The sequence below is a fragment of the Platalea leucorodia genome (assembly GCF_965183815.1).
Source record: "Platalea leucorodia genome assembly, chromosome: 8".
Classification (NCBI taxonomy): Eukaryota; Metazoa; Chordata; class Aves; order Pelecaniformes; family Threskiornithidae; genus Platalea; species Platalea leucorodia.
Window position 1 is genome coordinate 24,492,577 of NC_138830.1, and position 23,265 is coordinate 24,515,841.

Sequence of the window (23,265 nt, forward strand, 5' to 3'; positions counted from 1 at the left end):
GCAGTATCTGAGACATCAGGGACCATGCATGATCAGAGGAACACAGTTTACAAGACATTAAAAGAACCCATCCGTGAAACCACTTGTTTAACTAAAGTGCATTTTAAACACATTTTCATCCACCTTTTCAAATGACAATTTTCATTCATGCTTAGGCCTTCCAGGAAACCCAGAGCTGCAAACTGGAACTCCTCCCTGCCCCCGAGTCTGGCGAGGTGACTTGTTTTACAAAGCTGGTAACTTGGCCCAAAGTTAAGCCACAGAGGAATTTGCTGTCTGATGTGGCCTGGTGCCTGCCTTCAAGCCCCTAACTCCAGTTAACAACAATTTTGCTGCTGAAGTCATTGACTATGCTGTCGCGTAGTTGTTCTGCACATATCCCAGCAATGATGTAATAGGTGCTGGGCGAGAGGAAGATTGTGGAAGAAAATTAGACATTTGACTGCTTTTCCTCTGTAAGCTCTCTCCTTCCCTAACAATGAAAATGAATCCTTAACAAGACACTCATGGGCTTCATCACATTCTTGTCCTTGTGCCCCTGAGCAGTAGTGTAAGGACCTGAATTTTTTTACAAATATATATGACATGAAATACAATTTGTAAACACTGACAGATCCAATCCATCCCAACAGATGGGCGTGCAGAAAGCCAGCCTTGGAGCTGGAGGAACAGCTCTGCAGAGGCCCTCCCACCAAGACGGGGCAAGAGCCGTGGGCTTACCGAAACGAGAGGGTGAACAGCTGCACTCCCAGCTCTGCCTGCGCTGGTGCAAGGCTGGTAGAAGTCCCCAGGGCCATGGAGCAACGGCATTTACACTGGTTTCACCAAGGCAAGAACAAGCCAATGACTTCACAGGATTTATTCAAAACAGGAGAAGAAAAAGCTTTCTTTACAGACATCATGAAACACATCAGTACAGAAGAGGACAAGGAAGGTGTTCTCACTGACGTACAGAGATTGCAGAGCTACTACTTCCACCATGCCACTACAGGAGAGTCCCCTCGAGCAGGGAAAAGCTGCCCTCCTCAATTCTGCCTGTGTTTCAGCACAAGAAGCAGAGCACACTCTCCCTCCCCACTGCTCATGAAGCATGGGGGCAATGCATCTGCTCCCCACCTATTCAGAAAGCACACAGTAACTGAGATCACCTCCGTTAGCTTGCAGAGAAGTGGGACTCATCTGGCCAGCAGCTATGTGGCATGTCTGTTACCAGAGACAAGCCAGCAAGTAATTTGCCAATAATTGCAAAGGTAGACCAGCAAATTGCTGGAAAGAGGTACCAACTTTCAGTGAGTTCTCCCATTTGTGCCCTGGAGCATCTTCCCCAAAACATTTTTGAAATTAGGCTTCTTCTGTACCAAGCACAGCACTGTACTGGAGAAGTAAATGTTCACTAAAATTTATTTTAAGCAATTAAAAAAAAAGGTAAAAAGATTAAAAAGTCTTGCAAGAATCACTGAATTGTGAATTGCCTCCCTCCTCTTTTGCCAAAAATGCCACCTGAATGATTTCAGAAGTCTTACAATTTGAAAGGAAGTTGCCATGGTTTTTTTTACAAACTGTTTATAAAATCAAATATTTTGGACTAAGAGTTTAGCTTATGAGTACACAGTTTTGACAGTGTTTCCATAAATCAGTCCTGCTCCAAAGAGCTCCTAGGACCACGCGAACAAGTTTTAAATTATTTATTATTGTTTATTTTTGGTTGTCATAACCCCTTTGAAGCAAACGGAACTATATTCAGCATTTGATTCCAACTTGTGCAATCTCTGCTTAGAAAGACTCTCCTGCATCTCCCATACACCACCATTGGTTGAGATGAAGACAGAGATATCCACCTGCTGCATGAGCCTGGCTCCACCAGGAGTAAATTTATTGCAGTGGCTCATGCAGATACCGTGTGGACGTACCGCAATATATTAACACCGCCTTAGAGCTGGGAGAAGTCAGGCAACAAAGTCCTAAGAGCAAGTGTTGCAACATGGAAGAGCTGTCAAAATACACCAGTGCTTAGACCTAACAAATCTGACAACCCTGATTTAAAAAGTGCTTTGACAGTCAAGAAAAATTCCTAAACACACTAAAAACTGATCTGCTAGCAATGCACGTTTCGGAAGCCGGGCAAAGTGACTTTGCCGTGAGTATAGATGTCCTCATCTGTGCCCTGGTTTATATGCTTCACCAAGTTTTTCTCAAACAGGAGGGGGTGGTAAGCTCCCATGGTACAGGCACGGTCGTGAAACTTCTGGTAATAGTGGCAAATGTCCGTCTGCCGTTTGGAAGGGAGAAATTCGTACACGTCCACTTCATCACAGAGCGTCATCATGATCACAATGCCTAGGAAGGGAAAGAAAGCAGACATCCCCATGTCAAACCAGAGAACCGATGAAACATTCCAGCAAGACAGGCGGTCAGCAAGGAGCAGCCAGCTCCAACGGGAAGGGTTTCTTTTCTGAACGTTCAGGCGAGAAGGGGAGAAAACAAGCCTGGCCAGACGGGGCTGTTTTCTGAAGCCCTCTCTTGCAAAGCTATGATCACCTTGATTACAGCAGATTGTTTACAGTGACAGCCATGCCAAAAGCCCAATTTTTAAGAGCGCTACCATTCTCCACGACTTTCATGGAAACTTGGGCGTCTGCCAACCGTGCACTACAATTAGCTGATCCAAACAGCCCATCTCAAACCTGCTTGGGTAAGCAGCGATGAGACCTTCACCTTTTCCCCACCTGCCTCTTGTGAACGCAGGGGATATGAAAGCGACCATGCCTGGAGATGGCTCAGGGAGACCCAGCGGCCTCTGCTCCCCAGGCTCCCCAGCTCCCCCGCAGCAGAGCGGTGCTGCCCTCCTGTGTCTTCCCACAGGCACAGGAACCACTGGAGGACATTCACGCCACTGCTGGGCACAGACCTCTCGAATTTCTGGTCAGATCAGAAGTAAGCCATAATTAGTGGCTACTTTTCTTTCAAGTGCAAGAAATAGCAAGAATATACTAGGGAAACAGAACCCATGTATAACAGCACAGAAAATTCATGCAGTATCTGAGACATCAGGGACCATGCATGATCAGAGGAACACAGTTTACAAGACATTAAAAGAACCCATCCGTGAAACCACTTGTTTAACTAAAGTGCATTTTAAACACATTTTCATCCACCTTTTCAAATGACAATTTTCATTCATGCTTAGGCCTTCCAGGAAACCCAGAGCTGCAAACTGGAACTCCTCCCTGCCCCCGAGTCTGGCGAGGTGACTTGTTTTACAAAGCTGGTAACTTGGCCCAAAGTTAAGCCACAGAGGAATTTGCTGTCTGATGTGGCCTGGTGCCTGCCTTCAAGCCCCTAACTCCAGTTAACAACAATTTTGCTGCTGAAGTCATTGACTATGCTGTCGCGTAGTTGTTCTGCACATATCCCAGCAATGATGTAATAGGTGCTGGGCGAGAGCAAGATTGTGGAAGAAAATTAGACATTTGACTGCAAAAATAAGAGGTGACTCTGTTTACACAGAGGCAGAAGGGTGCCTGTGCCCCAGCCGCAATGGGAGCAGAGACGGGAGCAGAGGAGGGGCTGAAGCACAGCAGTTGCACATCCACGTGGCAAGCAAAACCATACGTCTACACTGTGATTTCAAATACATGTGAACTTCCTCAGAAGTTCACTCCTTTTTGTTCAGCTGGTCATGAGATCTGCTCTCCAATAAGAAGGAAAAGCTTTGCAAAAACAGAACATAAAATGAGCCCCTTTGCCGAGAGGCTGGATTTAGCATGCTGACAAACAAGACGTTAGCATGCTGAATAAGGGGGAATGTCACTTAACTTGTCAGGGCAACTATTCAGTCTGACCATCTCCAGCCTCCCAGTAAGTCTTTTGCTATATATATTTTTCCATATATATATTTTTTCCATGTCTATATATGGAAAGCATAAACAGGCAGCACTTAAATTTCATCTGCAGTAACCAGATTTCTTTGCCTGACAAGATCTGAGCCCACAGGAGCTGTATCCTTCCTCTCGCACCCCACGGGAACTGCTCTGGCACTAGAAGCTAGAAATCCTAGAGAATATCTGATGTTACAATCTGCTCTCCTGTTTCCACGTGGAACCAGGCCATGTTTGTAACTGCTGTTTCAAAGGGGTGCTGCAAACCGCTTACTTCAACACAACTGAGCTGCTGCTTTAAAGACAGGAAGCTTAAATTTTGGTGTAAGACAAACACTGTAAAAGCAACTGATAAGCACCATAAATCTGTAGTTGTCTTGGAAAAAAGGCATCCTGGAGAGTTCCTGCAGACTGAATGAGAAGTTTAGAGGGCAATTATCTTACCAAGCATTCCTGACGATGGTGGATTAGGCTGAATATGCTCCACAGAATTCTCCTGCAGAATATCCCAGAGTTGCCACTGCATTTTTGGATTCAGGATATAGAAGGGCTGCTCTGGGTGTGTACTACGATATGACTTATAGCTTTCAAAAAAGTTGTAGTCTGGTTTTCTGTACCACTGGAAAAACAGAAACAAGAACTGAGACTCTTCTCATTTTTAGCCCACTCTTTCCCATAACCAATGGGAAACAAGGACGAGTGAACCTGCTGCTACCAGGGGGAAAAGGTCCTGCTATACCTACACACACTCACCCTCTGTCCCCCACCACCTCATCTGCCCTTTGGGTCACTGTGGTGACTTGCCTCAGCGAACAGAGCAGGAAAAAAACCTCTCTTTGGCAGTGAAGGACCACTAAATGAGATCAGCCATCTTGTATAATTTCATTCTGCATCCCCCAATAGCAGATGGTGTTGAGAAGTCTGCCTTAAATGTTACAGACCCCAACCCCTCTGCATGCTGGAGTACAAAGCACCCTATTCTTCAAGCAAGTGCCCTCAGCACAGCCTCCTAAAACAGGCTGAGCTGATTTGCATCCTAAAACTTCCCCTTTCAGTAAAAGCACTTAGGAAGGGTTTATGTTTTCTTAAAGTAACTTTGAGATTTTTTCCTATGCTAATCCCATTCTGGTTTTACTGACTCTGAAACATGCTGAATATACACCCTCATGTCTCCTGGAGGTGTGGGACTAGACACAAGAATAAACATCAGTGAGAAAATAGGAAATGCAGTCCAGAGAAAAGAACGTAAAGACCTCTCGGTTACAGACAGAGCTTAAAAGAAAAGAATGGAGTATTCACTCCTACCCGCTTTCACCCTGAGCCTCCAAAGCTCATCACTTATGAGCCCTTTTGTACTCAAACTGAAAAGTGAATGCTAGAGGGATTGCAACACCTGCAACTGAAAGTCTAGCTGATACAGAGAGGAGACATTTGCTAAAATCTTCAGAGGGTTTCCTAATCCATTCATAATGCATCAAGTATATCTTATGTCTGACTGCTGCTTGAAATATCCAAGCATCAACCATCAGCAAATCTTACAGCAAGTGTCAGAAAGAGATCATCCTCTGGCGAGATGACAACTGCTGCAGCCAATAGTGACCTCCTCCCTGCGGCATCAGCCCATGGGAAAGTAAAGGTGGTGACCCCTTACACTTGGCCTGAGGCCCTTCACAGGGATCAGGAACAGGCAAGTGTTTCCCTAGAAGCACCCATGCATGGGATACTCTCAGAAGTACATATAGATGTATCCATGATAACAAAGAGATAAACAAGAATGGCCTTAAAATGAGTGATTACCCACATTAGGAGGAAGTGGGTTAACAGATGCACTTTGAAGCATATGAATCTCATTTTATTTACAGAAAACTCAGCCTTACCTCATGAATTTCTGCATGATATGGTGCTGGATCCCAGACAATTAAGATTCCAGTGTTATATAGCGCTTCCCTCAGGAACTGCTGCTCCTCAACAGTTACAAGCTTGAATAACAACAACAAATACAGTAATATATAGTATGCTGTCAGAATTAGCAGGCAGCCAAGCAGTAAAACATACCCGAGTACAGCCACAGCCACCCCACTGCTGGTTATTGAGCATGACCCACTGTGTGCAGGCAAGGAGACAACCCCCCGTGATGCCCTTCCAATGCCCACTCCAGTCCTATCTAGCAGCACAGGATTTAGAGGAGAGTCATAAGAAAAACTGCCATTAGGCTTCACAAGGTTTTCTCTATCCATCTTCGATAATGAAATAAGGAAAGGACCCACAGAGTGACCCAGCTTGCATGATGGATACCATTGCTACAACTACCAGAAGCAGGTGGGAACATCAGTTGCTGCCACCAGTCACCAGCACAGTCCAGGAAGAGCCTAATGCAAACACACTGTTGGCTTTATCAAGAACCTTCATTTGAACCAAAAAAAAGTCAGCACGTGGGTGGTTTCTCCTGACCAGCATGAACTCAGGCAGCCAGGGCTCAGCGCTGGGCCAACTTGCTGTGAGAGCACCGGTGCAAGAGATGAGAGCCCATGGCACCCCAGCTCACCCTCGCACTGAGCCCCACCTTGCCTCTCCAGAGCAGCGTGATGCAACTGGGGCAAGGGAGGTTTGAATCTTGTAAGAGCAGCAATGAGGAGGAAAGCACCACAACAGCAAAGCACACAGGCTAGAGACAGTATCAATGGAGAGAGACTGCTCCACTAGAGGCTTTCCCAAATGAACAAAACCAGGTGGTTCAAACAGAGAAGTTGCCCTCTACAGCCTGGACACAACCGTCACAGCTCATGATGCCTGAGGGCAACGCAAGTCTGCAGCAAAAAGCTAACAGTCAGAATCAAATGAAACAGGGACTGGCCTCCTGTCCTCCCCACCCAAAGCCATAACCTGTACAGACACAGCTTGTAAACATCTGCTGAAGAAAAGTGTCATCATAAAAATCAGCTCCCATTTGTCCTGATTTTCTCCATGGACCTAATTAAGAGCTAGCCAATTTATCCTTGAGTATCCCAGCTGCCCCAGCAGCAGGCTGCCTTCCTGGCTGTCGCCATAACCAGAGCACAAGGACACTCTGGCCAGCCCAGATGCGAATTATTCCAAAAGCGAAAAGGGTTTCCTCACATCTGTTCTTAACTCTGTGGGATTAGGCTTTGGCCTTGACCACGTGCACCGCCTAGTTTCATTTCCTTACAGTAGCTAAAACATCTAGGCCACTTGTTAGCTGGAACATGCAACGCTGCAGGTGTGAACTTCTGCCTCCGCTCCGTGGACACCAGAGGCAGAGGCAAGGAGAACACATGGCAGCTGGCACCAGCCATCCCCTTAGCCAAGTACCAGTGGGATGGAGCAGCGCAACGGGACAGGAACAGCGCAAGGAGCACGGGAGCTTTATTTTCATTTCATTGTTTCTATTTAAAAGGCCTGAAATCTTTCAGGAACTTTTCTGATGTGAAACATGTGAAGGGAGGCTTTAAGAGAGACTGAGCATCAGAGAAAGCAAAGGTCAGCCAAGCAAAGCCATGTGAGTTGGTGAAGGCACACACCCCTAGAGAGCTGTGACAGGCACAGAAGCAAAGGGATAATCAACCAGGTGGGGAGCACCCCCACAGCCACAAAGTGTTTGCTGTTTCCTTTCCTACACCACAGAGCTGGTCCTTGGCACTACCAGTTGCCTATCGGTCACTTAACCCGCTTGCTGGAGGAATCTGGCTCCCCAGATACCTTTAGTGCCTATTTGTTCTGTTTCATAGCAACTGATTCTTTGCAAGTAGTTAAATGAATTTAAATTGCTACATGACTTATTTGTCTTGCCCAGCTTTTTGGTCCTAATTAGTTAACTGATCTACTGATTTCCTAGTTAATTTGTTCTTTAGCCAATTCACTGTTCAGCAAGTGAATCTTGCTAACAGAGCCCCTACCCTCCTGGTACGTGTATTGACCGTATCAAAATGAGTTCCTTCTCTCTGGCTACCGCAGTCAATGCCCTGTAATCTAAACATGCTCCCTTTTCCCATCACAATCTTACTCCATTCCACTGGTGAGCTATCTCCTTTCTCTTCCTCCCTGAAGACTTGTTAGTGCCAATAACAGCAAACGCAGCCAAAGCAGAGAGTGCCCTCCATGACAGCGAGGAGCCAGCCAAGGAGAACCGTAAACAACGGCTGGGACGAATGAGGTACTCTGGTCCTCGGTCAGCTCTGCAGAAAGGAGTTGTGTCCTACAGAACGACATTGGCACTCCCCACACACACTCTTCAGCCCTCATTTTTGCAAGATGCAAGTGCTTTCCCAGAGCACATCGATGTCTTGTGTAAGACTGCAGGAAAACATGCCATTAAAGGAAGTGGTACTGATGAACCAGTGAAGGTCTAAGAAAATAAGCAAGGCAATGTTAAAGAATATCTTTCTTTAAAACAAATACCAAGCTTGTGGACCTACAAGCCTATCCTCAGATCTGAGGATCCCAAATTTCTCCCCCCCCCCAGTGTCAATCTATTAATCTTTCCCTGTGCACAGAGATGTACAAGATACCCTGCTCTACTGTTAAAACCATCCACCCCTAGATATGTGCTAGCGACTGGTCAGCAAATTACAGAAAAATATCTTTAGATAGTTATTAAGCAACTTAGGGCCATGGGCCACACATGCCGAAGGGATCCTACTCCATACAGACTAGTTCTGACAGATTAGATTCAGGACATCCCATTTCCTTCATTTTGGGAATAGACCCAAGGACTGATCAATAGTAAGAGCCAAAATAAAAGCAGCCAAGCCACAATCCCATCTCTGCTCCCAGTGACCACTTGCAACATAAGAAAAGCGAAATCCAGAACAAGAACAAATTACAGCTTGTCCAGCCAGTACCCGATGCCCGCAAGCAGCTGAAAACAAAACACCATCAGGCAACTCCACTAACAAGACGGTAAGAATGATGTCACCATGACTAGAACAGCACCGAACCATTAAATGTGCAAATAAAAACACAGAAGAAAACCAGGCTCCCAATCCAGTTATCCCTGAAGATAACAGAACTGCAGTTAGAGCTGTTCAGTTTAGAAACTCCAGAAGAGAGACTCCTGCAGTATTCACACGGAGAGCATCTTTTGCCCTGCTTAGCAGCTAGATCAATGCTGCATTTAGCCTCAAAAACGGCAACAATTGTGCTCTCCCTGTAAGGAAGTTTTCTAAGCTGGTGTCTCCATTCAGAGGGGATGGTGGCAGATGAAAAGTGTCACCCACAGCTGCAGGTTGATCTGCATGGAGAACAGAAGCACTATAATGACATGGGTGTAACTACACTTAGTCCAAAATAAGAGCATCCACACAGAGAGTTATTACTGCTATATTACAGCCGTACAATCACCCTTCTCCCTGTGCAGATAACCCGGGTATCACACAGCTCATGCACATGGTTTTACTGGTAAATGACTTCATATCACAGTAAGTTTGGCAATGACCACATCCTCCAGAGGAAGTTTTCTTAAGTGATAACACCTATCTGACATCATAAAAATACACACAGAAAAGAAAGATAAAAAAAATTGAGAGGTCAAACAGGGCAGAGGAAGAAGGATGTTAGCAGCCAGATATGTCTGCTAAAAACCAGATTGGTTCAAAAAGGACAAACTGTCCCACATCTGACTGGTGGTTTAATGCAAGGAAATCAAGATGCAGCAAGTGGAAGAACAGCACAGCAGCAAGGGGAGAAGGTAAGACCCAAAAGGACCCAAGAGCACAAAGAGGTAGCAACAGCTTTCGCACAAGAAGCAAGAACATACTTCAAAAGACAGGAAAAATGAACTAGGGAAACTGGTTAAAAGCTCGCTCCACATCTTGCCTTTGAGCAGGATGGCCAAGCTCCTGCTGCTGCTTTGAGAAACTTCAAACCTTGTTACATGGCAGCACCCATGGACTCCTCACACAGGAGCAGACGAGAAAACTCCAGGCCTATAAATCTCAGCTTTGGGGTGAGGAAAGGAAACTGCCTTTTCAGTTCTGGAGTACAAAAGCTATGCTTCAGTCCCCCATCTCTCCCCCTCAGTCTTCATGTGCCTACAGCCTCCTCCCCCTCTTCTCAGTGAGGAGGTGCTCGTATTCTGCGTTGCAACACCGCACCAGGTCTTTCATTCAACGACACTTGGCCTATTTGGTGTTTTACTGTCCCCTTCCATTCTCTCACCAGCAATCACTGTCCCTCACCATTCTGTCACTGTAATTTCCTCTTCTCCCTGCATATCTACACTTGAACATTTCTCCCCCCACAAACAGACAAACATGAAGTGTAACAGTTACATGGAAACAAGGTGCAAACACTCTCCAAGATGTTCCTAGAGTAGCGACGGTCTCTGTTGTGGGTCTCACTGCTCCTGAATGGGTGGCTTACTAACCCTGCTAACATATTGCTAGACATGGTTCCTAACCACTGAGGATCAGCTTCAAAGTCTATTGAAGTCCAAAGGAAACTAGCAGAGGGACAGCCTCATACCCCAAAAGAGCTCTCAGAGAGTCAAGAAGAATTTAACTAATTAAGTGATGCCTTGTGTTAAAAGGTACTTTCTGCTGTGCTCTGCAATGAGGTCCTGGACCCTCTGACTCACCCACCAGAGTCCATACCCTCTCCTGGCTGCGTGCCGGCTACAGCTTTAAAGGTGAGTCCTTTGCCAATTGTCTTTAGCCAGTTAACAGCCCAGGTTAATATGTTATCTAGATGTCTGCAACATCACTGGGCAGAAAAGAAGCATTGTTCTTTCATTAAAAACCTAATAAACTTCCTTCATTCTTCATACCCAACTCCGGGGCAGGCACAACCCACCTCTTGACACACCTCGGTTTGCTGAGCAGCATTAGCTGAGCTGCGGTGCCATTCCTGCCTTGCACTCCCCAAGCACAGCAGCAAGCGTGCAGCTGGCCTTCCTGCACTTAGAAAGAGGCTTCGAGCCAAGCCAAAAATAACAATACCTTGTGCTTGCCATAAATCGCAAGCAGGCTACCGCAGGTTCGCTAGCACATGCTAATTTAACTGCAGTAACCTCAGATTTGCCAGCTGTCCCTCCATTACAAGGAAGGATGTCCCCATCCTATGGCTATCTGCTAGGGACAGGAGAAATCAGATAGAAAGCCCTGTTCTCCCCAAATTCACTTTAAAGGCCTCCCAGCAGCAGATGAACCCAGAAGCCCCGTGGATGTTGTTATTTCAGGCTGCCATTCAGCTCCCAGGCAGGCACAGGGGAGGTACGCAGCTCTGCCACGCTTGGCCCATTTGGCACACATTCATCAGACCTACCTGGGAGTTCACAAGACGAATTGTTGTCTTTTGCCCCACATCTTCCTGAAACCCCTTGGTAGGAGCCCCATTGAATCGCAAGACGGCATCATGGCTGTCTGAAAGCAAAACAGAGTTAAAATCCATGAGCTAACAACTGTTTTTTGAGTGATAGAAGAGATGTGTAATAGGTTATTCACCTGCATTTCTAATACAATCTGGCTAGTCCCTGCAGACTTTCCATATAACAACTAGAAATACCAAGCCAGGTTCTGCAGAAGTTGTTAGTCTAACTTCATGATCAATACATCTTTAAAAATCAACTTTTCAAAACTACGATCCGCTGCCCAGCTGAGAGTGCAGCCCTAGCATTTGCTCTGCACAGAGGAGCGTGGTGTCTCCCTCCCTCTCCCTCTTCTTCCTTCCAAATGCTTTACCAGGAGATAGACTGATACACAATTAATTTACCATGTGGCTGGCTGCAAACTAAGGAACTAAGAAATAACGGCAAGCCAGCAACCTCTCTTGCAGCCTGGAGGTTGACCAGACTGAGAATCATGTATAACCACCACAGTGGGAAACGAAACTGGCTTCAGCCTGCCAGCATACCTCCCACGTTACAGAAATAAAACCACTGCTGTGCATTTAACAGGCATGGCTTGTTACACGCCTTGGGATTCACTGCATTTTCCTCTGCTGCCATCATCTCTTAAGATAGCACAGCATTCCTCCAGCACTCTCCTCTGCCTCGGCACAGCTGGCCACGCTGCCGCAATGCCATGGAGCCAGGTTGCTGCTGGGGCACAGAGGGTGTACGTGGCCATCACCCTGGCATCCCGGCTTCTCCATACCTACTGGCTAGATTTGGATAGGAAACCTTTTACGTGATCAGAACCGTTCAGCTGCAGGAGCAGGACCAGCTTCCCTGCCTTCGCGCCGAGGCCACACAGCCACAGCTCACATCCGCCGCAGCTGGGTCTGCAGGGAATTGCCAAGTCCCCAGCCAGGACAGAAGGGCTCATTGGGTCCAGAACCGGGTCTTTTTGAGATCATTTTCTTGAAAACAGGGGTGTTTTCACAAGCAATGCTGGAGGATCAGTAATCACTGGCAGCAAAGACTAGTTTTTCAGCTACTCTATTCTCATAGACAAATGGATCTTGTTTAGAGCCCTTCCAAAGCAACACACAAAACCCAGAAAGGTGATGTTTCCGGAAAAAATGTGTCCATGCTGAGCAGCAGCTCTGTAGTTACCACTACAGACCCTTAATTCCACATCCTACATTGCATCAATGGAGTACAAGGTTGTAATTTCCTCATATAACTTCAGCCAGACACCAAGCGTTATTATGCCCTAAATTTGCATTTAAAAAGGGTGTTTAATTACTGCACAGGCAGTGTAGCTGGCTCTCTGAAGCCAGGAAGTCTCCAGGTGGTTGTGCTGCACTCGGTATTTCCCGTATCAGACTTTTCACTGGCAATTCACAACCTCCAATAACACCAAGAGCCCAGTAAGAGAAGAGCTGCTTGTTTACAAGCTTCTCCCTGTTCTGCTCTGCCAGCCTCCCTTACATTGACTAATTGCTCATTTGATATCTTAACGTGATTACGCAGAACAAATATTTCCTGGCCATTTAAGGAACAATAATTCAGCAATCTGTTGTGCTCATCTACGCAAATGCTTCATTTTAAGCCCATCAGACATAGTACCTTTTTGGCACCTTCCTGCAAGAAAACCACGGTTTTTCCTACATGGAAATACATCAGGTCAAAACTGGGAAAAAAACATACATAAATACACTGAGTACTCCTGAATCCTTTGATATTCACCCTGCCCAGCTGAAGGCTGCAAGTGCCCAAAACTCTGCAGAAACACTAGCAGAGATGACTGCTTGAGCAGAAAGGTTAAAGTCTGTGACCCAGGCACGAGGAACACAAGCCAGGGACACCAGCAGGGGTTAACGGCATTTGCCTTGAGCACATTACACAGTGACCTTTCCAGCATCCATCCCTTGTGATCTGGAACAAACTGGTGCTTCAGTTTCGGGGACAGTCTCAGAGACCAGCCGTAGGAACAATGAAAAGGCTTTTTGCATCTGACGTCCTCTCAGCTGTGCCGCAGCCGGAGCACAGCCCATTGCACTTCTTGGCTGCTCCGATACTGAATCCAGCGCTTGCATGGACTGCATTACAACACGCTGGAAACATCACCCTCAGCTCTTGAGAGGGTCTCCTTACGGAGGAACGAGCAGTTTTATCAGTATGCTGGAGTCCAAGACACTCTTGGGCACAAGCCAGCTGCGTCAAGAGAGAGTGCTCAACAGAAGGTCACTTCTGTGGAAACCTTTAGCTACTGAACTTCAAGAGGCAGCTAAATAAGCCAAGACAGGTACTCAAAGTCAGAATTGGCTTCCCAAGTCTTGACCTACATGGCCTCAAACACTTGTAAGAGGCAGAAACAATTACATTAACCAACTCCCACCTGTAATTTTTACCAGGAGGCAATGCTATCCTGGTTAATACCACCACCACTACCTTTTTCATCTCATCTCTCATGGCATTTTCACACACTTCAGACTGTTCAACTTCATTCTAGCGCATGCCCAACTGCCCTGTGGAGCATACACGAGTTTGGGACCGAACTTTTGAGCAACTACCAGAAAAAAACCCTGACCTTCCCACGAGCATCTGGGGACTATGATTCTGAAGGCTTTGCCCAGGTCGTTCATGAATAAAGTATTAAAGGGATATTTACTTGTTTCAGAGTATGAAGGCTACTTCCAGCTTAGCGCAGCCCAAAGGGACCCGATCCAACAGACACATTGAGTCTGCAAACAATTTCCACCGGAGAGAACACCCATAGACTTTAAAACTTCTGCAGTGAAGCTGCAGTTCAGCAAAGTGTGAATTTTAACTGAGCCTCCAACAACAATTAATGAAGAAAGCTGAGGGAACTGCAGGCACAGGAGAATTTTCTGCCAGGCACAGGAGAATTTTCTGCCAGGCACAAAATCCTGAGTTGATGGCTGGAGAGTTGGTTTCCCCTGCATGCTGCTTTCTTAAAGACACGAAATGTTTTGGTATCAAAACATGTTTCTATATAATCCACAGTACAAGACTCATGTTTCAGAATTTATTAACTAATGCATTAACCTCAGATAAATAAGAGGACAGGAGTGTCTGATCATTACTCCCATGTACTCCTAGGCTGCAATGTTCACTAACTTTAGAAGAAGTTTAAGGATAATATTTCAACTTATTTTAAACACCTCTGTGACCACAGCAGAGACTTAACGGTTTTAAAAGTGTGACAGTAGGCTACTTCTATGCAGCGTAAGTTATAAAACTATGTTATTTGTATTTATGTGAACAGAAAGATACCAACCTATCTCTTGTCCCAAATGAGATGATTTCAGAGACCCTGCTGACGACACAACAGCACAGCGACCCAGGCGGCCCACTGTTTCATTGAGGCTTTTCCCTGGTAGGTATTGCTGCCATTCAGAGGTATCAAAAGGACCATCGGAGCCCTGTATCATGGTCACGTTCACCCTGTCCCGTAGCTGGCAGAGCAGCTTCTCTGGGCTGAGTTTAGCAGCATTCCTCTTTCCATTGTAAGTCACATTGTACTTGTTCATGGACAGGTAGTTTTTTCTGACCTTCTGCAGCCTGGGTATGAGATTTCTGGATGAACTGTCCTTATCCCATACCTTCACAGAGTCTGCTGCTTTCTTGGACTTTTCGGCTGTTGCAGAGGTGCTGCCTTGTACTTTGTTATGGTTACTAAACAAAGTTTTAGGTATCTGACCCAATTCACTGGCTGCTTCACGGAAAAGGCTCTGGGATTTAAGTGGGCTCCATTTTTCCAAAGTCCTGTGAACCTGTAAATCATCGCTCTCGGTCTTGAAAGGAACATAGTAGCTTCTTCTCGTCTCTCTCCACAGGCAAACTGTCAGAGCTACCAGTATCACCACAAGAACACACATGAATTTTTTCAACACATTGATGTGAACCATAGTGTACGGTGCATCCGAACGGGACACTGAACACCGGGCAGGAAGCTGGTCCTGGGAGAGAGGAACACATCTCAGTCAGGGCTGCTCACACAGGCAGGCGTATATACAAACATCAGTGTGTGAGCAATGGAAGGGGAGCAGGAGAACAGAAGGGCAATTTTAAAATTTCACGTTGTTTAAAAATCTCTTTCAAAGTCCACCACCTCAAACATCAAACAGATAGACTTGAGCTGGCTATGAGCCATCACATGCTATGTAACGGTGATCTGAGGCCACTGCCACTCAAACCATTCTTCTATTCCCTTCCACAGGTGACAGTCAAGTTTAACACAGCCAGTATCATACCAGCAGCAGGGTAAGTCTCCACTTTGCTTTCCTTCACCTCCCATCTCAGGGAGCCAATATCCAAGTCCCACCACTAGCATTTCCAGAACTGAGCTCCTACTCGACCATAGGCATGAACACTAATGAAGCACATAATAAGGCATATAACTGCAGGGGGGGGGGAAGCTGTGAGTTCCTGAACACCAGGAGCTTCACCAGCCTGGTACTGACACATTTGGTGACTTCACAGGAAACTTCTGCAAGCCTGCAGCAGGCTGAGCGCACTCCCAACATGAAACCTCACTGAACTGCTGCTGGGACCCAGTTAGTCCACGGTAGGGTTTGATGCATGTTTGGGTTCATAAACGCACTTTGATAAACATTACTCAAGGTATGTTGCTCCTGAAGAAAGCAAAGCCAGACCCTGTTGTACAGCACTGCCTGTCCTCTTTCGCGCTACCTCATGTTAGCAGGCACTTCCAGCTCCCATGATGTTATAAAGGGGGCAATTCATCAGAAGGAGTGCCCAAAGGGAAGCTCAACCTAGGCAGCACAAGGGGCTGGTGTAGGAAACATATGCTGAGGCATAAACACCTCGTGAGCAGCACACGGGACTACAGAATACAGGAGGGCAGCTGCTCACTTCTCTACGTGGCTGCTCTGAGACACGTCCAAGAACATGGGAGCAGCACAGAGACAGCAGGTGTCCAGGGGACAAACAGATGCAGATCATTACCCAGCCTAGAGAGGTACTAGTAACAACCCCCTCCTTGAGCAACTTGCTGAAAGCAAGCAGTGCTAAGCTGTGGTACCGAGAAGTTACTGAGCTACCCACACACTGCCTGTGGATAAAGCAGCAGCTCTTCAACTCAAGTCATTTTTGGCTGTTGGCAGATTTTCTTCCGAGAGTTTACGCAGGATATCCCAAAACAGTTCTGTGACGCACTGAAGAGTTCAAGAAACACCTGCAAAAAAAGAGGAAAAAAAGAAACTATTACGGAAGAACCTCGTGGTTCTGGGGATGAGCAAGTACTTCCTCAGATAAGCCCTGTGGTCCCACAAAAGCTGCTACCCAGGCGTGGAAGGGCCAGCAGCAAACACCTTAAACACCACATAAGCCTTTTAAATGCTTAAATCTGAATCTGAATTCTCTCAGTGCCAGGAGGCACACAAGGCGCGAACATCGTTCTTCCACTTCGATCGGTCTGCGGCTGCGTGCTCTGGAGTCCCAAGGGCCACAGCGCAGTCTTCTGTTGGTTTTTTCCTCAGGACATGACCGATCCAGTTCCATCTCCTCCTCCTCACTTTATTACTGATTTTCTCCATCTCAAAGTTGATGCTCGTCGTTTCTGCAACTTTTTATTTTTTTTCCAGGAGGAGGTAGTTGGCCTCCTGCCCAACCCCCATGACTTGGAGGGCCAGTGGTTTTTCTGTCAGGGTGGCCTTCCCTTAGGCTGCGTTGGTTCGCGGCACCTTCTTCAATTTTATCCGGTGCACCCTCCAGAGAGGGATCCCCTATCCACCACCCAGGGGACGCGCCTTCTAGCCGTGCAGCCCCAGCCGAAGGTAAATGCTTAAATGCCCACTTCAAAATGGGCACCTTCCTTCTTAGCCTGAAATCTACTCTCAGGAAGCAGGAACCAGTTCGCAGGCTGCCTGCTCTATGCTCCCACCAAACCGACGGCCTTCTCCATGCAGAAGGCTCTAAGCAGCAGATACAGCTGTAATACAGTCAAGGAAAAATCCCAGTGCTGATGCTTAACACCATGAACAGGGGAAAGGAAAGAAAAGGCTAACTTTTCCTAGGGAAATATCTTACTGTCTATTCTTGGGTGATTCATGCACTCTTCCTCAAATGCAGTGGCAGAGAAAACTCCCTGCTTTTGTGGAGCAAGTCATATGAATAGTTGCTTTATAACATATATCTTAATCCATAGGTCTTCACAAAATAGACAAATATATTTTAGACTTTACAGCTTCAGTCTACCAAGGAAATGCAGCAACAGAAAGGGAGATTTCACAGTATTATACAATTCAAGAAGCAGCTTGCTTTTGCAGGAACTCTGAGTCAGTACAATGCCACATAAGCGAAATTACAAATACTACCCATCACAGGATTAAATACTAAATTATTAAAGCATCCTAATGCTGACTACTTCTATTTTCTTTTAACTCTATTAACGAACTCAACTTGATTTCTTACAGAGCACCACACAATCAAAAAGCATTGTTCTACCTGCAGTTCTTAAACAACAAGAGAAAGATTGAAGAAGCACAAGTAATTCTAGCTTTTATTGAAACAATTTCCCCTGCCTTGACAGACCATCTCACTTTTCATTTGCTTGAGAAGCAAGCGCTAGAAAAGCACGCTGAAGTCTTTTTGGCCAGTATGGTTTCAGACACAGAGGTACAGCAGTCTGGGGAAGGGGAGGGTGTCAGGAGGGGATGCAGGACATCGCTGCGGTCTCTTCTGCAAGGAGTTAACGCGAGGTTCCCCATGATGTTTACGTTTCTTCTTCTGCTGTGGTCCCTGCAAGACACTCTCACACCTGCCTCTCCCCCATCCCCTCCGCAGCTGGAGACCCTGGTGGGCCAGCCTGCTCCGTGTCTGCCTGGTGCCCTCAGGAACAGAAAGAGCCGTCTGAAGGCAAGAGACTGCAAAAGCCATTTACTAAAGGGGAAAGCACCGCTGGGTCAGCCTCCACGCTGTCAGAGGCTCTGCGGGCAAACCACACTTGGGCAGCAATGTTTTCCAAATCGAGAGAGAGAGAAACACTGAAATAGAGTTGTCCAGTGTCAACTTAGTACAAAACCCTGAGACACCTCCCTCCGACCACGCTTCCTGCAGCCCTCAACCTGACTTTATTCACGCTGTACTTCTTTACACAAGATGAGGGTCTGGCTTCCAGGAAACTCAACCAAGATCTTCTGCGTGGGCCGGACAGAGCCTCCACACCACACAAGGTGCCCCGGCTGCCCCGCTGTCCTGCAGAGCAGAGCTCTTTGCTCTGGGCCCTGGAGGGCTCTGCCGTGCTTTTGACTTCAGAAGCCTCTCCTGAGGCGTTTCCAAGTGTAGGTGATGCAGGTGCATCTCAGTACTGTCAGCTTTTGTTTCCCAAGGCTAGGATAATCTAGAGGAGTGGCAGGTTCATCATGGTCAACAGCTCATTGCAAGTTCCTGCTGGGACACTCCTCCCGATGCCGCAAAGCAGAGGTTGCCCAAAAAGTCGCAACACCTCCTCTCCTCCCCGGGCCACACAAAGGAACCTGGAAAACTCACCTTCAGCACTCAGCACAACGTGACCCCCACCTTTGATGACGGTGCATGATGCTGCAACATCAACATTTATTTTGCTTTGATTTGTAAGTTGGCAAAGCAGGTTCTGCAAGCAAGTACATTTTAGCAGAGCCACAACATTCAAGGTACCTTTTGTTCACCATGGATTCATGGCAGTTCAGTTTAATTATTTCTACTACTTCACATGATATGATTTTATTTTATCTGCACAAGTAACGTCCTAACACGAGGTCCCTCTCAAGCATTCTGCCACCGAACCTCTTCTGTGTAGCAGGAAGGCAGCTGCTCTTCCAGGCAAGGTAGGATACCCCACAAGTGGTGTTCTCTTTCCACACCTTTAGATAAGTCACTTGTGCGCGCTTCTGTATCACAGCTGTTAGTATAAATGTGCTCTTCTGGAGGCGATGGAAACTTATCACCTGCACAAAGCACAAGGTGTCAGCTACAAGTACTAAGAAAGAAAGGAAAAAAAAAATCCCCCAAACCTATAAAAATACTTAAGCAAATAGCTGCTGCCTTCTTGAAACCTAGAGCCTGACGTGGCTGTGGGGCGCAGCACTGGCTGGCTGGCAGGCAGGCTAAGCCCGCACAGCAAGTCCTCTGGGGGTAAATCCTGTCCACACACTCTTACATTTAACCCTTATTGTCCAAATATCTCACTGGACTCAGGTCTTAATCATCAAAGTACAGAAGAGTATGAAAGTCCTGCCGCCTCTCGTGTCCCAGACACTGCTGCCCACTCGGGGAGCTGCAGCCAGCAGTGGCCTGGCAGAGAACACCAGGCTAAAACTGCTAACAACAGTGTCTTCACCTCATTAAACAAAAAGTCTATCAAGCCCTTACCTGTCTCCTATAGTGACCGACAGCAGATACACAGAGAAACCACGTAAGTATGGAAAACTGTCTGAATATATTTCTCTTCCAGTAAATGCACACAGCTTCCAAAAAGCTGTGTCATCAGCTGTACCAATGCCCATCCTCTGCACATTTAATTGCTTCTTGAAACCGCTCACATTTCCAAAACAGCCCAAGGCAGTGAATCCTGCAATCATGCACCATGCAGAGCCAACCCCTCCTCTCTCTGCTTTGCACCGGCAAACCGGATTGCACCGACAGTAATCCTTCTGCCTTCATTTTCTGCACATTGTTCACGGTTGCACCACCTCTCCTAACACCCTCCTTTCTCTACCCGTTGCTTTTCCAGGCTGAATCCTGCTTGTTCCAATCCCTCCTTGCACAGCAGCTCTTCCACGTCTTTGACTTTCTTGGTCAACTTCCCTGGCACCATTTGCAGCCCGTGAACACCCCTCGAGGCAGGCACACCGGGACACCTCAGCTGCACACGCTCAAGCCACGTGGTCCAGCAGCAACATGACAACAGGGCTGCTCTGTTCTCCTTCCAAAACTTCCTCCACTTCTATTTCCCTTCCGGACTGTTTCTAAGCCCTGAGCTCTGGGCTGTCAGTAATGACTTCAGGATATTTTGCAAGCAGCACTGACTCACTAAGAGTTGTCCCCAGCACAGCACGGAGAGCAGGAATAAAATACAACTAAAGAGCATTATCTTACCCCTGCTAGCACAGGCTTCCTTTGCCACTGCACTGCCCAGCCACCCACGATCAACAAATCCCTCTACAGCTGCTCGGTGTTTTCTCTGGTCCCAGCAGCCCTCCGAAGACAAAGCCAGCCAAGCCCATAACCTAGCCCTTCCTCCTCTCCTTTGCAGATCCGTTATTGCTGCTCAACAGCGGAGAGATCTCGGAGCAAAACCCTGTGGGATATCTGTGATGTTGTGAAACCTGACCACTTGGTTTCCTACCTGCTAGGCAGTCGCTAATCCAGTTCAGGAACTTCTTCACCCCACGACAGCTTAGGGGTTTTCTTTTCTGAGGCTCTTGGTGAGCAATCTCACCAAAACCTTGAAAATTCAAGCATGCTGTTTCCCTCTCTCCAGGTTCACTAACTTCTGAAAATAAGAGAAGAGGAAACAGGCAGATGATAGATTCAAAACATGACTCTTCCGCAAACAGATGATGAGACTTCTCCATTAATTCTTACATATTCTACAGGTGCTAGTTATTTTTATTATGCTAACTGGTCTGAAGCAATGGATCCCACCAGAGTCCCGCCGAAATGCAATCATGTCAAATAACACCTTTAATTTAATTTAAACAACAATTTGAGAGATGCAACCCCTGGGGATGGGCACATGCAGGGATGACATCCACCTGTTCTACTATGCCTCTCCTTGGTCCCTCCGTTCATATATCAGCATCATTCACCTGCAGTTTTCTTGCCTCTGATGGAGGCACAAAAGCTTTTTACTTTAGTTGTTCCTCAGTCTTTTTTTGGGTAATGTGATAATAATTTCATATTTCAACTTAGAGCATTTACATTTCGTTCCATGTTTCCTTCATTTATGCATTTCCATCTGTACCCACAACTCTGCCATGCCTAAATACAAAGCACTAAAGCTTTGTTCCCAGGTTTTGCTGGTGTATTTTTGAACGTTTTTATGCTCCCCCATATGAACATTTTATACTTCAACTACATCTTTTTATTCTTTTTTAATACATTCTCAGCACTGTCCCTTTCCTCCACCTAGCACCCTCTGTAAAGCGCCTGTGAAGAGAGCAGCGGCTGGTAGCAGAGGCAGAATGAGTTCACACGGAAGTGTGTGAAAAGACGATACGTGAAGAGGAAAGACATGGAGGTGTAGGGTAGGAATCCCTCCATTCAAAATAAAATAACATACCCAAGAAAACTGAAGAGAGAAAAAACTGGGATTCAAGAAGTAATCTCCCATCCACATCTGTTTTTAAAATTCCCTATTCCTGTCCTGGGAAAAAAAAAAAGAAATATCAAGAGCCTTTATAGTATTAAACAAACTATGATCATGCCATTTTGCAAATGAAGAAGCTTTTCTTGTCATATACTCGATACATCAGATGAAAGGTGATAATACATTTGTTCAAGCTAAAGACCTGTCCCTGCGGAGCTGAGCTTCAGAAGATGTCTCTGATACTTTATTTAGCCTGGCCTGTTAATTCAACTGTCTGTATTTCAACTTTGTAAATATATAAACAGGGAAGACTCACTTCTAGCAGTTCATGGTTTTTTTCCAAAACATCACTGTGCTGCAAAAATAAAACATCTGTTGAGCCATGCATTTAAGTAAGTGCTTCCAATGCCACCAAACAGAACAAAAAAAAAAGAGGAGAATGATAAATTTTTATGTGGAGAATGAGGAAAAGAAGTGTTTTAAGTGAGGAACATGGTTAAATTTCAGATGATGTGTTGAGGAGCTATACAAGTCACTTGCTAATGAAATAAATCATTCCATTAGTCACGCCTGCATTAAAAATCTCTGCATATGCCAGAAAAACTATGCTGCTGTCACAGCTGAAAAAAATCCTCCAGGAGAACAGGAGAGGCAGATTTTGGGGAGAGGCACAGGGGAAAGTTTAAGCATGTGTTTCATTTTGGTTTTACGTGTCAACAAACATTGGGATTTAATAAAGGCAGAAACCTTCATTTCTGGCTGTGTCAGCCCTTTATTCCCCCTCTTTTCTGAGGTCCCGAGTTGTTTTTGGAGGGTGGCTTGGCATAGCAGCGCACTGCCTCCCCTTCTGCCCTAATTAAAAAGCAGCAGTTTTGCTTTCACTCACCACAGATGCTCCGCCAGGCACCTGCAGAACCGCATGGTCACCATCGGCCACTGAGACCCAAGGCAAGAGGCGACCCGCGCTGCTGTGGCTTCCCACCTCCAGCTCCCGCCATCCTGGCAGGATGCCTGCACAGCTCTGGCCCAGGACCAGCCCATACCAGGGCATGGTCTTAAATGAAGTGCACGTTTGGAGCTGTTGGAGCTCTGCTCTAATAAACCACTTCATGTTAGCAAGTATGACATATGCGATGACAAATCCGCTCCAGGGCATCCGAACCAGGTAAGCTATACAGTTAAGGACATGCCAACAGTTATGGCTGCAGCAAGAAGCAGTATGCCCAGCAGCACCCACAGGGCTGAGAAGCAGCTTTCCCAAGAAGTGAGCCTCTGCTTGCTGCTGTGCTTCTGCCCAGACCAGGAGTGGACACAAACACGGATATGTGGGGACAGTCTTCAACACCTACATACCGAGAGAGGAAGGGAGGGATTCAACAGTGTTACAGCACAGGCATGCTGCTCTAATAGCTGGTGACTGTAAAAGGGACGGTCGTCCTGTGCCTTTGCCTATCTGTTCAGAGACTGGCATTCCACAGAGGGACGACCTTCAGCTCCGGCAAGTGTATCACATTACCACCCTTCGCTCCAACACTGTCAGGAAAGCAGTTAACACCAAAAAGCATATCTTCTCCTTCTGCAAAGCCACAAGCTCTAACCATCACCCTGGACCAGCAGTAACAGTCCCTGACCCTTCTGGCTAAGGGAGAAATGGGCTACTGCAGGGCCCTTTGCAGGTGCATGAGGATGGAAGGACAATTTAACTCTTAGGA

The 23,265-nt window shown here is 46.5% G+C and overlaps 1 protein-coding gene across 4 annotated transcripts in view; it reads right to left on the reverse strand.

Moving 5' to 3' along the window:
- Positions 1–879: 879 nt before the first annotated feature.
- The window catches only part of ST6GAL1 (ST6 beta-galactoside alpha-2,6-sialyltransferase 1), a 47,130-nt gene continuing 24,744 nt past the window's right edge, over positions 880–23,265 (reverse strand). For 2 of the 4 annotated variants that reach the window (XM_082320240.1, XM_082320241.1), the window contains exons 2-7: positions 16,309–16,438; positions 14,519–15,200; positions 11,157–11,254; positions 5,756–5,857; positions 4,323–4,497; positions 880–2,337 (exon numbers count right to left, since the gene is read on the reverse strand). In XM_082320240.1, coding sequence (XP_082176366.1) covers positions 2,096–2,337; positions 4,323–4,497; positions 5,756–5,857; positions 11,157–11,254; positions 14,519–15,149 — 1,248 coding nt within the window. In that variant the 5' untranslated portion in view covers positions 15,150–15,200; positions 16,309–16,438 and the 3' untranslated portion in view covers positions 880–2,095. Of the gene's footprint in view, positions 2,338–4,322; positions 4,498–5,755; positions 5,858–11,156; positions 11,255–14,518; positions 15,201–16,308; positions 16,439–20,590; positions 20,738–21,526; positions 21,611–23,265 lie in introns of all 4 variants that reach the window. The other 2 variants (XM_082320239.1, XM_082320238.1) reach the window with 2 other exon arrangements.